The following is a 13976-nucleotide window of genomic DNA, read 5'->3' as shown; positions in this document are numbered from 1 at the left end:
GGATTTAGCCTCACATCGCTAGGTCTTCTGGGGCATGCTGGATTATGTCCTGGGGGCCTCTGCATAGGCAACTCCCTACTTGGGATGTCCCTGGCTATTTCCCTAGTTTGGTAATAAACCTACTCTTTCCACTAATGAAAGTGTAATTGCAATTATCTAGTGAAGTTGAAGATACACATAAACATAACCTACAAGGTAGCAATTCCACTCCCAGGTATATTTCCTAGGAGAAACTTTTATACGTTTATACCAGCAAACACATAAAGACAACATAATATGCACTACAGAGTGTATAAGTTAGACCCCAGTATATTTGTACAATAGAACACTGTGCAGTGATGAAAATGAACAAACTAATAGCTACTAGCATCAACATGGATGAATCTCACAATGTTAACTGAAAGAAGCAAAATACAAAAAAATCCTACAAAGAATCCATTTATATAAAATTCATAAATGGGCAAAACTATTCAAGAATGCCTACATAGGTGACAAAACTATAAAAAAAAAAAAAAAAGAAAAAGAAAACCAAACAAACAAAAAAATAAGGAACTGATGATCACAAAAGTTACTTGAAGGGAGGTCCTTCATAGGTACAATAATTGGTGAGGGGCACACTGGAGACTTCCGGCATGTCTATGAGGTGGCTACATTAGTGTGAGCTTTATAATTATTCTCTTGACTGTATATACGTTTTAATTCACTGTTCCGTATGTATAGAATTTAATCTTATGTCTAAGCAGCGTTTTTCAAAAATCCTACCTGTGTCAATTATACCTCAGTGAAACTGGGGGAAAAATATCCTATTCTTTCTTCAAAACCTTACCTCAAATGCCACTTCCCCAGAGGCCTCACTGTGCTTTTCCCCCTCAACCAGCCACCCGCCAAGGGAGCCCTAGCAATGGGTGACTGCTGGGATTCCCTCTGTAAAGCAAAGCAGCCCAGGAACCTCAGAGGTTCAAATGAGATGGCCCACCATGAGGAAAAGAGAACTCTATTTTAACAAGTGCCAGGGGGACAAGCTGTTAAGAGTTCTGAGATATTTGCTAGTTTCTAAGAAGCTTCATGCCTATAGTATTCAACCCTAGGGCTGGTCTGGAAACATTCCTAGCCAGCCAAAAATGATCTTATTTTGAAATCTTGGCTGAGTTCACACTAGAGTACAATCCAAAACAGTGACCTTCTAGCACCAAGTAAGGAAAAAATTTCAACCTAGCTTTTTCACCAGGGAATTGAGTTCCATTTGTGTTCTGTAAATTTGTACCTTACTCTTCACCTCTCAATTCTCACAGCAGTCCCTGGTGACAACGGCATTAAACTATGGGCATTAGCTTCCACTGGCACCCATTCTTGCCATCAGAACACTTCTCCTTCAGTTTCAATGTCACCACTCTCCTGGTTTTCCTCCCACCCACCACCCTTCTGGCTGCTCCTGTCTCCTCTGATGTTTTCTCCTCTTCCCAGCCTTTTAAATGTCAGCATGCCTGAGATCCCAGGTCCTCTTCTCACTCTACATGCTCCTTTAGTTGACCTCACCTAAAGAATCTGGGAGCCCAAGCCTCTCCCTGGCTCCAGAGCCAGATTTAACCTTGCGTGCCCAGGATAAAACACTCTTCCCTTCCAAGCTGTCCCTCTTCCATTCTTCCCCAGCTCCAGACAGCCCACCATGCCCAACTGCCACACCAGAACCTGAGTCATCCAAAGGTCAAACACCAAATCCCACATGCTAATGAGATAAAACCTTCTATTTCTCTCACCTCTCTACTTTGAGTCCTTTCAGCTGGTTTACTCCAACACTTCAATCTTTCCAATCCAATCACCACACAATAGTCAAACTGATCTTTTTAAAAGAGAACTTCATACTGCCATGTCCTTGCTTAAATTCCCTTTCATGGTTGCTTTTAACAAAGTCCCACACAATCACCAAGGCCCTGCGGTCAAGCCTGATCTGGCCCTTCCTTTCTTCAGGTATCACCTTGGCCAAGTCTCTTCCCACAGCGCTCACCAGCTCTAAGGTCTTGAACAGACTATTTTTATTGACTTAACGCCCTTCTCCCATAAGGAAACATTCCTGAAAACGTGAGCTTGGGCTAAACTCTCCTGCCTTACCTTCTCCCAGGAGCCTGCTCTTTCCAGCTAAAGCACTTTCCTCATTCCAAGTATGCCGAATAAACTGACACACTCACCTAAAAGGCAAACAAATCCACTGGCTTGCCAAGTAACAATGGCAGAAAAAGACAGCTTTTTATTCCCAGCACAAACTAATTTGCTATGATTTAGGCTCACAACTAAACAGGGCCAGTATAAATTTAATCATAGTTAATTAATAGAAATGAATTAGATTGAATTCACCTATCTGCTGATACGACAACCATGAATTTCTCTCTGCATACCCTCTCGGCCCCTTCTCTTAAGCTCTGGCCTCCATTTCTCACATATGAAAGGAGATAAGAGTCCAGTCTGAAGCTGGGCAGACCAAAGCCTACCCTACTTAGTCCCCATGAGGGGGCAAAAACCTCACCAGACCAGCTGCGCAGATATCTGAGTCACCAGACCACAAAAAGAATCAATTGAGCATCTGTTTAGCTTATATAATAAATTAATTACCAAATGTTTTTAAATCAGAATATTGTAAATTCATTAGCCCTTCCAACATAACAATAATTAGCTGCGGCTAAGTGTCAGTTGCCATTTAGCAAAGAACTTACTCTGATGTTTTCCACATACTCATCAGCTTCACTACCTGCCCAGGCCTTGTAGGTGTCTGACTTATATGTTCCAACATAGATGGTTAGAGCAAAAATGCACTCACACCATAGCTCACAAAATCACCATCATAAAAGAAAGACAGTGCTATTCCAATTATTACTACCAGATACAGTTTTCACCTATAGTCATGGAAGCCCAAAATACTTCCCCTTATAAAATAACAGTCCAGAGTGACATCCTACCAGACTGAACTCAAGCTGCAGACCAAGGGGAGCTGCAAATCCAACTCTTGGTTCCTGCCACTTGATAGCCTGAAGCTTTGAGATTTTACTTCTTCTCATAGTAAGGATCTCTGTCTTAATTAATCCTTCAACCAGTTCATCCCTCTGGCTAACCCCAATGACAAGGTGCATGACTGCAATTTTGCATCTCCACGAACCCAGCATTGCAAATGACCTATGAAAACAGCCTGGGCTGACCCAGGAAATAAGGAATGGTGACTTGAATCACAAGTATGGGACCTACTTCATCAATGCCTTCCTCTTCGTGAAAGGTACGAGACAGGAAGAGGCAGGTCATGGTGTCATCCTTCTTGGTGAAGAGGATAAAATCTTTCCCAATGCGCATAGAACCCCTGAAAAGGAAGCAGAAATGGGTTATTTTCCCACATATTCAAAGTTAATCTGAAAAAGGAAACTAATCTACCCTCTGGATATGATTAAACTGCCTTTGGAGAGCTCTCCTAAAGGGGTCCCTAAGGTCTCAGGACCCTGAGCTGAGTTCCACAGTCCTCGTTCCCACTTCTCCCATCTGACACTCCTCCCTCTGCTCCTCCATTGCCTTTAATCTTCCCTTATAACCTTCTCTACCACCTACCCACTGTGCAGGGCTCTCTCACCACCCAGGCCACATTCACCGCCAATTTTCAGCTCTGGGTTAGTGTCACCACCAGGCTATTGCCACAATGATAACAAGTAACCCTGCCACCTGTGTTCCAGGTTTATTTTGCTGCACAAGGGCTGCTTGCTATACCCTCTGACTGTGCCACCATCAGGTTTCATTCTAGTAACTGATACCTTCAACACATCATCTTCCATACTAATCACATCCAGCTCTCATCCTTTCCTTCCTTCACTGACAAACTCTACCCTCCCATCCACCCATCAAAGGGCAGCACCATCAAGGGAACAGCCCACTGCCAATATTCACAAGTCCTCAATAAAAACCAGTATGATCCCAGGGCTCAGCCAAACACAGGGGCTAACTATATAAAATACAATTCTTCATCACAATTTTCGAGAAGGCTTATAATTGGCTCAGGTCCTATGACTATAGCCATCTTCTGCCTCAGATTATTTTGTTACCTCGAGCTCATTTTGACACAGGCAGGTCCCTGCTTTTGGATGCAACTCGTTTCTGGGAAATGAGGCTAACTTCCTCAAGGCAAAAGTCTGAATGCAAGCAACTGCTTCCTTCCTCTGTTTGGCCATGTTAACCACCTGAAGAACAGGCCAGGACAGGCCTTTCCAGGCAACACGGAACAACTGCCCTGAGAAGTATGAGCACCTGCAGGAGGACTACCCACTGAACAATGGGGCTATTTAGCTCCTTTCTTCTGAGCAGCTTCTGAGGCTTTATGGCTATTATCTCATTAGTCTTCATAATACCCTAAGGAGGTGGTGATGGCAGTAAGAAGCCTTATTAGTCTAATCTACATACAAATACAAACCAGGCTGGCATGCCAAGCACACAAATGAATGCCATGTCCCATTTCCCCAGATGCTCAGGAAAACTCCCAGGACACTATCCAGAGACACCCTAGGGGCTGCCAAGTTCTGTTTCTCCTCCTCCAGTTCCCAAGGTTCTGGCAATGCTCCTTCCGACAATTTCACAGTCCTCCTCCCTCTCCCCTAAAGCTTTGGGTGGCAAAATGAGGCACATTATTTGCCTTCTGTCAAAGCTTATTCTTGCCCTAATTTGGCAAAAACTCTCATTTGCCCTCTTTCTTCCATCTTTGAACTTAACTTTGGAGGCTGCATAGCAACAACCCAAAAATGCCACCTCTCTTGCTGGTTTCCCTGCTTCTCAGTCCTATTCTCACCACAAGTCACTTCCACCTGAAATTCTTTTTCAGCTTCTGAACTGGTTTCAAAATGAATTCACTCTGAACACTAGATGGCTCCATCTCAATGGGTCCTCTGCAAAAATCCTTCTACTAATATGCTAATGACGACACTTCCAACTTTTATACACTTTCCTTCCCAGTTTCCTAAACACTTTCAGAGTCACATTTCAGCTGCTCCTAAAACTTACTGTGTAAGGGAGAATGTCAGAGATTAGAATCCTATTTTCTAGATTAAGAAGTAGATGTTCAGAGAGGTGAAATGATTTATCTGAGGCCCCAGAACTGAAAAGACAAGTAGGAGGAGGCTGGCCTACAATTTACATGAGAAGTCAGGATTTCTTATATCACACTGACTCTAGAAGACTTCGGTTATTGGAGACTTCAATCGCCAACATCAGAATCACCTAGGGAATCTATGAAAAACACAGATTCTTAGGCCCTGCCCCAGACTCATTCAATCAGGTCAAGAATCTAACATGGAAAGGTCAAAAAAGGAGAAATTTTTTTAAAAGCCAGAAACCAGGTTAGAGCTCTCACAGCAATGATAACATTTAATCTTTAACCTACTTCGTATGTATTATAATCCCAATTTACAAAAGAAGAAGCTGAGGCTCAGAGAAGTAATTAAGTGGCTAAGGTGAGATTTGAACTTCATTTTGTCTGACAAGTGAGATGAACACAGCTGCAGCTTGGCAGTCAGAAAAGACCTGGTTCATATTTCTGCTCTACACTTGGGCACTTTTACACCTTTGGGAAAATTACTTCATGCCTATAAACCTTGATTTCTCATTTGAAAATAAGAATAATACCTACGCTTCATAGAACTATAGTAAGGATTAAACAAGACCATTCAAGTAAAGTTTTTAGCATAGTGCCTGGTACATAGGAAGTGCCTGGTATTACAAATTGATTCTTGCCATGAGAGAAATGAAAAAAATCCAGGTATCTGGTCCCTGATGTCTTCAGAAGCACTCTCTTTCTTCCCCACACCCAAAGCATGCTGCATGTGAGGGACAACTGATGCTACTGACTGATTAAACCACCACCCTCTCTCAAACAAAACATTTCCACAACAAGACTGGAAATGTGACTCAGAATTCCATTTGTACAAACTCCAATTCCACCAAAACTTATTCCATCCAAAGGTATGTACAGCTGGAAGTAAGCACTTCAGAAATAGAAACCTTTCTCTTGGGGCTGCACTCAAAACCAGAACAACACATTCCAAATACCAAACAACTGGGAACCAAGGGCTGAAAAAGAAGTCCCAAGGGATTTGAACACATTAGGTAGATCCCAGCTACATGACCCAGCAGGACATGTGAGTGGAGACTGTGTCCTCTGGGGGAGAGGGTTTGGGTCTCTCTTACTCATCCTGGATCCCCAGTGCCTAACACAAAGCATGACACATGGCAGGTGCTCAGGAAATACTACCACACCATGAAGCGACCCCCTCACTATCTCAGATGCATTTCAACCCCACAAAACTACCACTCAGGACCTTAAGCACAATGCAAAATAAGAATTTTCAACAAAAGAGTGCAGTAACAGAGCACAGTGTCAAGAGAAACCTACAGCTTCTCCCACCCCAATTGGTCTTGGACAGTCATGCTTTTTTTATCTGTAAACTAGACCAGACAATAGTTGATTAGTCCCCAAATTACTCCTTTCTAACTTTTCCCTGTTCCAGAGTTACAGTGATAGAGGTATAAGGAGAGGAAAGCTTTCATGGGACAGAAGCAGGAGAGCATTGTTTGATTTTGTTTTCAATCCTATGGCAGCTTCTAGCATACTTACGATTTTAACCCATTCCCATACTGCCCAATCTGGGTGGACTCAGGTGTTCGCTTGGCCGACTTCCCAAACTGGATCACACTGGCAGCATCGCCTGAAATGGCAAGCATAAAAGAGAGTGAAAAGTTAGCATTTCTTTCCCAGGCTCCTCAAAATCAAAGGTCTGAGCTTTGTTGACTCCGAGTAGAGCTATGTGTCTACTGAAAATCTCTGTCCAAGGAAGTCACAACCATGAGGCAAATGTAGGCAACTCGACTGGCCTGTCAGTAAATGCCATCACAGTAACCCTGTTCTGTTACCCGAAAATGATAATAAGGCTTGGGGGTGGGGGGTCAGGGAGGAGGAAAGTCTGTAGTGTCAGCTCCAGGATGTTGTGCAAGCTGGTAAATATAATGACAAGAGACAAGGAACCTGACTGACTACAGGTTGCCATTCAGATCCTATCTCCCATGCTAGGACAAGACCTAACAAATACATCAGTGGAATTAAGCCTGAGATGTTGAAACAGACTCTTCTCACTCCAGGTGGATCTTCTAGTCACAATAGTGCAGCAATAGAAAAATAAGTTCACACAGTATTTTACAAAAATGGTTATATCCTCCTTAAAAGCAGCAATCATCTCATCACTTACTTGGATCCATTCCTGCTCCATCATCCAAAAAGCAGAGCATAAATCCTCCTCGAAGATCCTCTCGCCTTTCTGTAAAAGAAGCAGCTGCCATTACTGGGTGGGTATGATCAGAAGGTGGATCAATGTGAAGGTTAGTCCAAAAAGGTCAGGTCAAACCTAGTCTCTCCAAACTGAGGTCTCCACACTAGACCTAGCTAGTGTGAGTTAAATACCAGGGCCCTTGAGGGTGGGAATTTCCAAAACTTCTCCGACGCTTTCCAGTTCACAACACAGTTTGAGAGACCCTACGAGGACAGGGAATACCTGGCTCAGCATCTAACTATACCCAGGACAACTGAATAAACATGTATTTCACACATACCTCAATCTTTCCTTTGCCTGTCTCCACCTAGATTACTTCCAACTCTGCTCTATGCCATGAACTCCAAGCCACTAAAGTTCTCCCAACTATTACACACTATACTTTATCAACATTGCTCAAATTCAACAAGGCCCCTCCTTTGTGGATTAAGTACAAAGTGATCAAGCCAGACATGCTATGGCCACTGTGGTGGCAGCTGCTATCTAGATGAATTACTAAATCTCTATGCAACTATCCCTAGCCTAACTGCAGTTTCTTGGCTATCTGTATTCATCATCATATCCTTTGCTTGCTGTGGGTCCTTGAAATGGCTCCCCAACTCAGGAGTGAGATAGTGCAGGATGCAGTGAAAGCTGCTTAGTTCCCAACTGGATAGGCTTGACTGCAAAGAGGAATAGTCCTATAATAGTACATTACGGAGCAGTCATGACAGAGCTTCTTGGCTAACAGGGAGTAAACACAACAGACTGTCACTGCCATTCCAGTGGATAGAAGACACACTTCTTTTAGCAGTTGTCTTCTGCAGTGGCAAATAGTTACTCAAAGTAGTCTGGATCATGAAATGAACACTGAAAAAGAAATTCTCAAATAGGGAAGGGACCCATACTAGTTTCCAAGGTGTCTTCTGACCCAATGATGAGGACTTAGGTGGGCAAACAACACAAGCCTTGTAATCAGGAGAGCACTTCTACTAAAAGTATGGAGGTCTGTGTAAGATACTATAGGAATAAGCTCAAGGCTGCCCTAGTTCTTAATATAAGATTTTTTTAGTCTTCTCCAAGCTGTAGTTCACCAACTTTATACAACTATCTAGTCTAGGGAATCTGTTTAAATGCTGTTTGTCCTCCCCTCAGGCTAAAGAGTCAAGTGAGTCATGACCATTCTGTTAAATGAACTAGTTAATGTAATTTAAAATGCTATTTCAGAAGTACTATAAACCACAGAGATTTGAGTATCACTCTGTCCAGGAAGGTGAACTTTGCTGAAACATTAATAACAAGTGCTTCATGAAAGTTCAAGGGCAAGGACCTTCCTGGAAGTAATATTGGTAGACGAAAAAATTTGTCCTTATGGCACTACCTCTTATCAGTCTGGAGAATCCAAATGAGATCTAGCAAACAGGAGCAAGTGCAAGAAAAGTACAAAAAGACTTCAAAGTTTCTTCTGGAAAAAGCAATGTGTCATATGGAAACTCAAACTGAGTCAGGTACAGCTCATGAAAAGTGTCTAGCCAAGAGCCATGTGCCATACACTTCAGCCATAAAATGTACATGAAGACTCTGCTTTGGGAACTTAGAAATTGGTTTGAACCAAGTGCATCTGAAAAGCCCCCAAGGATCACTGGCATTTCTTGAACACTACCTAGGAAGTTACTTCTAGACCCTTGAATTTCTTAGGACAGGACTCACAGGCTGTTTCAGCACACAATCATCACTTAACCATGGGTCTGAGACCCTTTCTTGCTCAAGGACTTCATTTCAAACATTTTTCATATGGTTTATGAGGGCAAGAGATCCACCTGTGGAAGATCCTTCTGGCCACACAGTGACCAACATAAGCAGCTAGTAGTGTCTAGATCCATGATCATGTACAATACTGCTTCTGGGCCAAGAGAGACTAGCTGATATAGCAGTGACTTCTTTAACTTTGTAAAAAGGTAGTGTGACATCTTTACTTAGCTACAATGAGTACCCCACTCATTTATTCGATGACTTTTACTGAGCACTTCCTTTGTGCCTGACTCTGTGATGAAGATAACACCAGTGAATAACACAAACATGATCACTGCCTTCATGGAGCTTATACTCCAATGGATGCTACTCTCTGTAGCAGATAGGGTAAGCAGAGGTTGTAATAAAATGACATCCAAGTTCTTCACTGTACTTTGTAATCTGTTTGAACAGTATTCATTTCAGTTACATTTGCTCTGACTAATTTTCCAGTCTACTTCTGAAAAGGCACATTATGATCTGGCCCCATCAAATAGGAATGCTTTGAGTAAGTGAACACCTACCTCTGTACTTTGACAGTTTGGTTTCTTTCTTACCCTTCTTAGGTTTAAATTGAATCTTCTAAGATGTGACTTTGTGGTGAATTCAAACTAATCTGATGTTTGGGGTAATTCCAAATTCAGTATCAATCTAGGTACAAAATCAGGGATAGAAGAATACTTTCCCCCATGTACTAACAAGAACTTTATATATTACAGGCATATCTCAGATATTGCAGGTTCGGTTCCAGACCACTGCAATAAAGCAAGTCATAATCTTTTTGCTAATGGAGGATATTTCTTTCAATTAAAAATACAACATGTCTGAAACACAATAAAGTGCAATAAATCCAGATAAACCTGTATTACATATTACTAATTCTATTATTTTACTTGTAAAATGAAGTTGCTTGTATTCCTTCTGTTGAATGTGTCAACAAGGCACTGAAGTAACGAAGTGTGAAATTGAGGACACCTCAGCCAAGACTCCCAATCTTAGAGTAAATCAAGTCTTTCTAAAGTGCTATGGTGCTTAAAAAAATACTACAGTGCTTCTATCATACCATTTAATCCTTAATTGCCTTGACAGTTCCCTCAAGGCTGAGTTTTACTTTTCCCTAATCATCTGTAGAGTTCTGTCTCTCCAATTAGCGACTAAGTTCTTTAATGAGAACTTAGCAATCAATGTTCCCATCTCATCCTCTCTGGACTCCTCCGAAAGCACAACAGGAGTAATGCTAAGCACTGAATAATGCACCCTGGGTCCTTTTTTCATTTAAATTGAAATCCAACTGTTCTACTGTATTCTGAGTGTCAAAGATTAAATTTTCTTGCTGGAATTCACCCATCAAAGGTAGCAGGAGAAAGCAGAGATGAACTTTTTTTTTTAAGTTTCTCCAAATAGACGTGGCTATGATGGATGATTTGTTCCTTCAATGTCACTTGGAGTAGAGGCTCATTCTCTGCTTTGCCATCATGTAATGATTAAAATAGCCACCATTTCTTTCAGAGGTAGCTATAGTGACTCCTCACTAAAGCACACAGGTGTAAGATACACATTGGCATCTTCATCTGGCCTTAGGGTTTAGTAACCATCTTCTGCTTTGCCCTTTTTTCCTGATAGTTTCTTCTAAATTAAAAGGAGTCTTATTTTCACCATTTTGGCAGAGCCTTCTGAGCAGAAGCCTTTCAGAATTTAAGCTTTTATCTGTGCTGAATATATACTTTGTTCCAAATCTCCCCAAATGTGAAAAATTAATCATATCTGGATAGATTCTTCATAACTATATGATAGTGGAGGTTCTGAGAATTATTTCTTAGTTGTGCGCTCATTCCCATTTACCCAATGGGTTTGTGAAGAAGAGGAATTATTTGATAACTGTATATCCCCATAAAAACACTCAAAAGTCTTCTCTGAAGCTAATCAATGTTGTTCAAAATACTACCTCAAACCTTTCAGAATACTTCAGAAAAGTTTGTCAGAAAAACAGATCATGTTATCTTTCTCTATTCTGCTTCCAGATTTTTAGCATTCAAATGACCAAAAGAAATGCTGGCACAAATACTGAACAGGCAGAAAGTAAACCAAAAAAAAAAAAAAAAAAAGGCCAATGATAATGACTAAGAATTTGTCTGTTGCATACTCCCTCCCCCAAAAAAGAGGCTCTCGTTGCCAAACAACAGAGCCAATTAAAAAAGCAAGACAGTAGAGGCAGTTAGTATCTAAATTCCAAGCAAAGCAGCCAGCCATCTTTCCTACCTGACACCTCTTCCTGAGAACATCTCCTCTGCAAACCTCAGTGCCAACCCAGTTATCCAGCTGTTTTATGTGACTAGCACCAGCATCTCTCTAAGTTGGAACTGCCTGCAGGAGAAATTGGCCTCCAGCAAGATCTCTCTTTTGGCTGCAGGTACAACAAACCTTGTCACCTGGTAATTCCAACAAGTAAAATCACTAGTAGAGCTGGTCATTACACTCCCCACTACTCTACTCCATCATCCCCATAAATCTCCTGGTGGTTATTTAAATAGATCTATAAATTTGGGAATCCTACATTAGTTTCTTTACACTAATATTCTTGGTTTCTGTTACACGCCTAACCAGGGCTGCCTTATTTTGTTACCTAGGACCAAGAGCAATTGTGCCATTTCCCCAGGCTCCAGACACCAGTTATTTCCCACTCATTTCTTCTTAGACAAAGCAATAAATGCATTAAAAGGACCTGGGCATAGAAGAAAGGGCTGACATATGTCTTACCTGCATAAATATCTATTCTGGTAGCATCGGCATCTCTGCAAAATTAAACAAACAAACAAAAAAATCAAGATCCAAATGAGACTATTAAGTATCAACTATCAAAATGCAATAGTATTTTGAGTGGGAAGGATACTATTTTGAGTCTATGTTCAGGAAGTCATACAGAAATCCTGTAGACATTAAAGTTTTATTTTATACTTGACAACATAATTTTTCTTATATGTCTGTGAAAAACTTCCGGAGCTCCAAATTATTTAAAATAATCATATGACATATGTATTTTTAAATACAAACATCATAGTGAAACCACCTGGAATTAAAAACATCCCCGTTAGGCAATAAGAAATGACTTGAATCTGTGTTTCTCTCAATTGATCACAATCATGAAAAATGTTCCAGTAACTTGTCCATTTTTCCTACTCACCAAGCTATTGGGAAAAAAAAGAAAAAAGTAACTTGCCACAAAGCATATGAAAAATAAAGTCTCATGGTATACACAACACAATCAACAGACTGATTCATGAGGCCATAAAATTGTCCTCCCTATCCCTGAAAGGAAGTAGAGTCACCCCATTAGACTCCAGCCATCAGCTGAAATATAAGTTCAGTCATCAACAAAGGCTTCCATAAAGGCTTGAAAGTAATCTAGTCCAAGTGCAAGCAAGGAAATAAGGCACAATGAGTTTCACGGGTTTTAAATGAAAAAAAAAAAAAAATCCACTAAAATCCATATAGCTCTACATGTACCTATTTCCAAAGACATTTAAAAAAAAAAAAAAAACTACTTTCAAATGAGATTGGCAAAATGTGTGTATAAACAGGAACACATACTCCCAGAAATCTCCAACTCACTATATGATATACAAAAAAGCAGTCTGCCACAGCACACCATGGTCTCAGTAAGCTAACAAGTGGTAAATTCATAGGTCCATTAAGCTACAACATTTTAAAATAGAATATAAAAATTATGAGGATTTAAAAAAAGGAGTTTTCTGGTTAAATAACTTGTTAACTAGCACATTTCCATAAATAGTCCAGTGAATAATAATAAAAATAGTAATAAGTTTATAGTATAAACGTAAGTATACATAGAAAATTATCAACAAGCTCATTAGCTGGGAGTCTGTTTAGAAAGTATTTCTGTCAATTCTAACATTCTTCTTCCTTTAGTAGTCATCGACACTTGGCCAATAAACAATGTCTAAATTTTGTTTGCATTCAGAAACAAGACAGACAATATTTTCACAGTATAACTGTAAACAGAATCTTGATTTGCACTTTGCTATTTGCTTATCTCTGAACTAACCTAAACTTCTTTTCAGTCTTGCACTATAATATTTATAGGTTTCCATCCCTAAGAACTTACTATAACATGTGATTTCTTCCAAGCATAGCTGTTAACAATGGAAAATAATTTTATCACCTGGAGTCATCTGACCATTAAATATACACTTTGGGAAAACTCAGAACTCTGGCGTAATTTTAAAAACATTAGATGGTGCACTCTCCTGGTAGCACAAATTAAACCAGAGCTGTCCCATTAACTTGACTCCTAAATTTCTATCTTAATTCCCTGCATTTCACTACAGTTATCTTGCTCTAATACACGAGGGAAGGTCAACTTGGAGGTTATAAATTCATTATTTTTAGAGCAATGAATGAATTAAAGTTAATCAAGGACAGTGGAAATACAAACTAATATGCTATTAAAAATACTTTTTGTGGTATGAAGCCTCTTAGGAATGAGTTGTAGCTATTACAAAATTGCCTTCCTCCCAAGTCTTTAGGAAGCAAAGGTCATAACAACCCCAAAAGTTTTCAAGTACAAACCGTATGCCTGAAGACAACATACCTTGCATTATCAACCAGTTCTGCAAGAGCACCAAACAGGAATTCATGAGTAGTTCTGAAATGATAAATACTAAGAGTCAGCAAAATTATGGAATTGAACTATAACTCCTAATAAAAAGTCAAGGCTATAGAACATACGATACATACATGTGTGCATATATGTATACATGTATATGTACATGTGTGTATGTATGTATGTATGTACGTACACACACACACACACACACATATGCCTTACTGCTAAATTGTATACCTGAA

General features: G+C 40.3%; 1 protein-coding gene across 3 annotated transcripts in view; it reads right to left on the bottom strand.

Annotated features, from left to right (window-relative positions):
- The window catches only part of MORC2 (MORC family CW-type zinc finger 2), a 37878-nt gene that overhangs the window by 16664 nt on the left and 7238 nt on the right, over positions 1 to 13976 (bottom strand). For all 3 annotated transcript variants that reach the window (XM_016165174.2, XM_016165198.2, XM_016165188.2), the window contains exons 2-6: positions 13720 to 13773; positions 11868 to 11902; positions 7260 to 7328; positions 6632 to 6722; positions 3235 to 3343 (exon numbers count right to left, since the gene is read on the bottom strand). In XM_016165174.2, the coding sequence (XP_016020660.2) occupies positions 3235 to 3343; positions 6632 to 6722; positions 7260 to 7328; positions 11868 to 11902; positions 13720 to 13773 (358 nt within the window). The remainder of the gene's footprint in view (positions 1 to 3234; positions 3344 to 6631; positions 6723 to 7259; positions 7329 to 11867; positions 11903 to 13719; positions 13774 to 13976) is intronic.

This window comes from Rousettus aegyptiacus, unplaced genomic scaffold, assembly GCF_014176215.1.
Source record: "Rousettus aegyptiacus isolate mRouAeg1 unplaced genomic scaffold, mRouAeg1.p scaffold_m13_p_5, whole genome shotgun sequence".
Classification (NCBI taxonomy): domain Eukaryota; kingdom Metazoa; phylum Chordata; class Mammalia; order Chiroptera; family Pteropodidae; genus Rousettus; species Rousettus aegyptiacus.
This window is presented reverse-complemented; position numbering and strand designations above follow the sequence as displayed.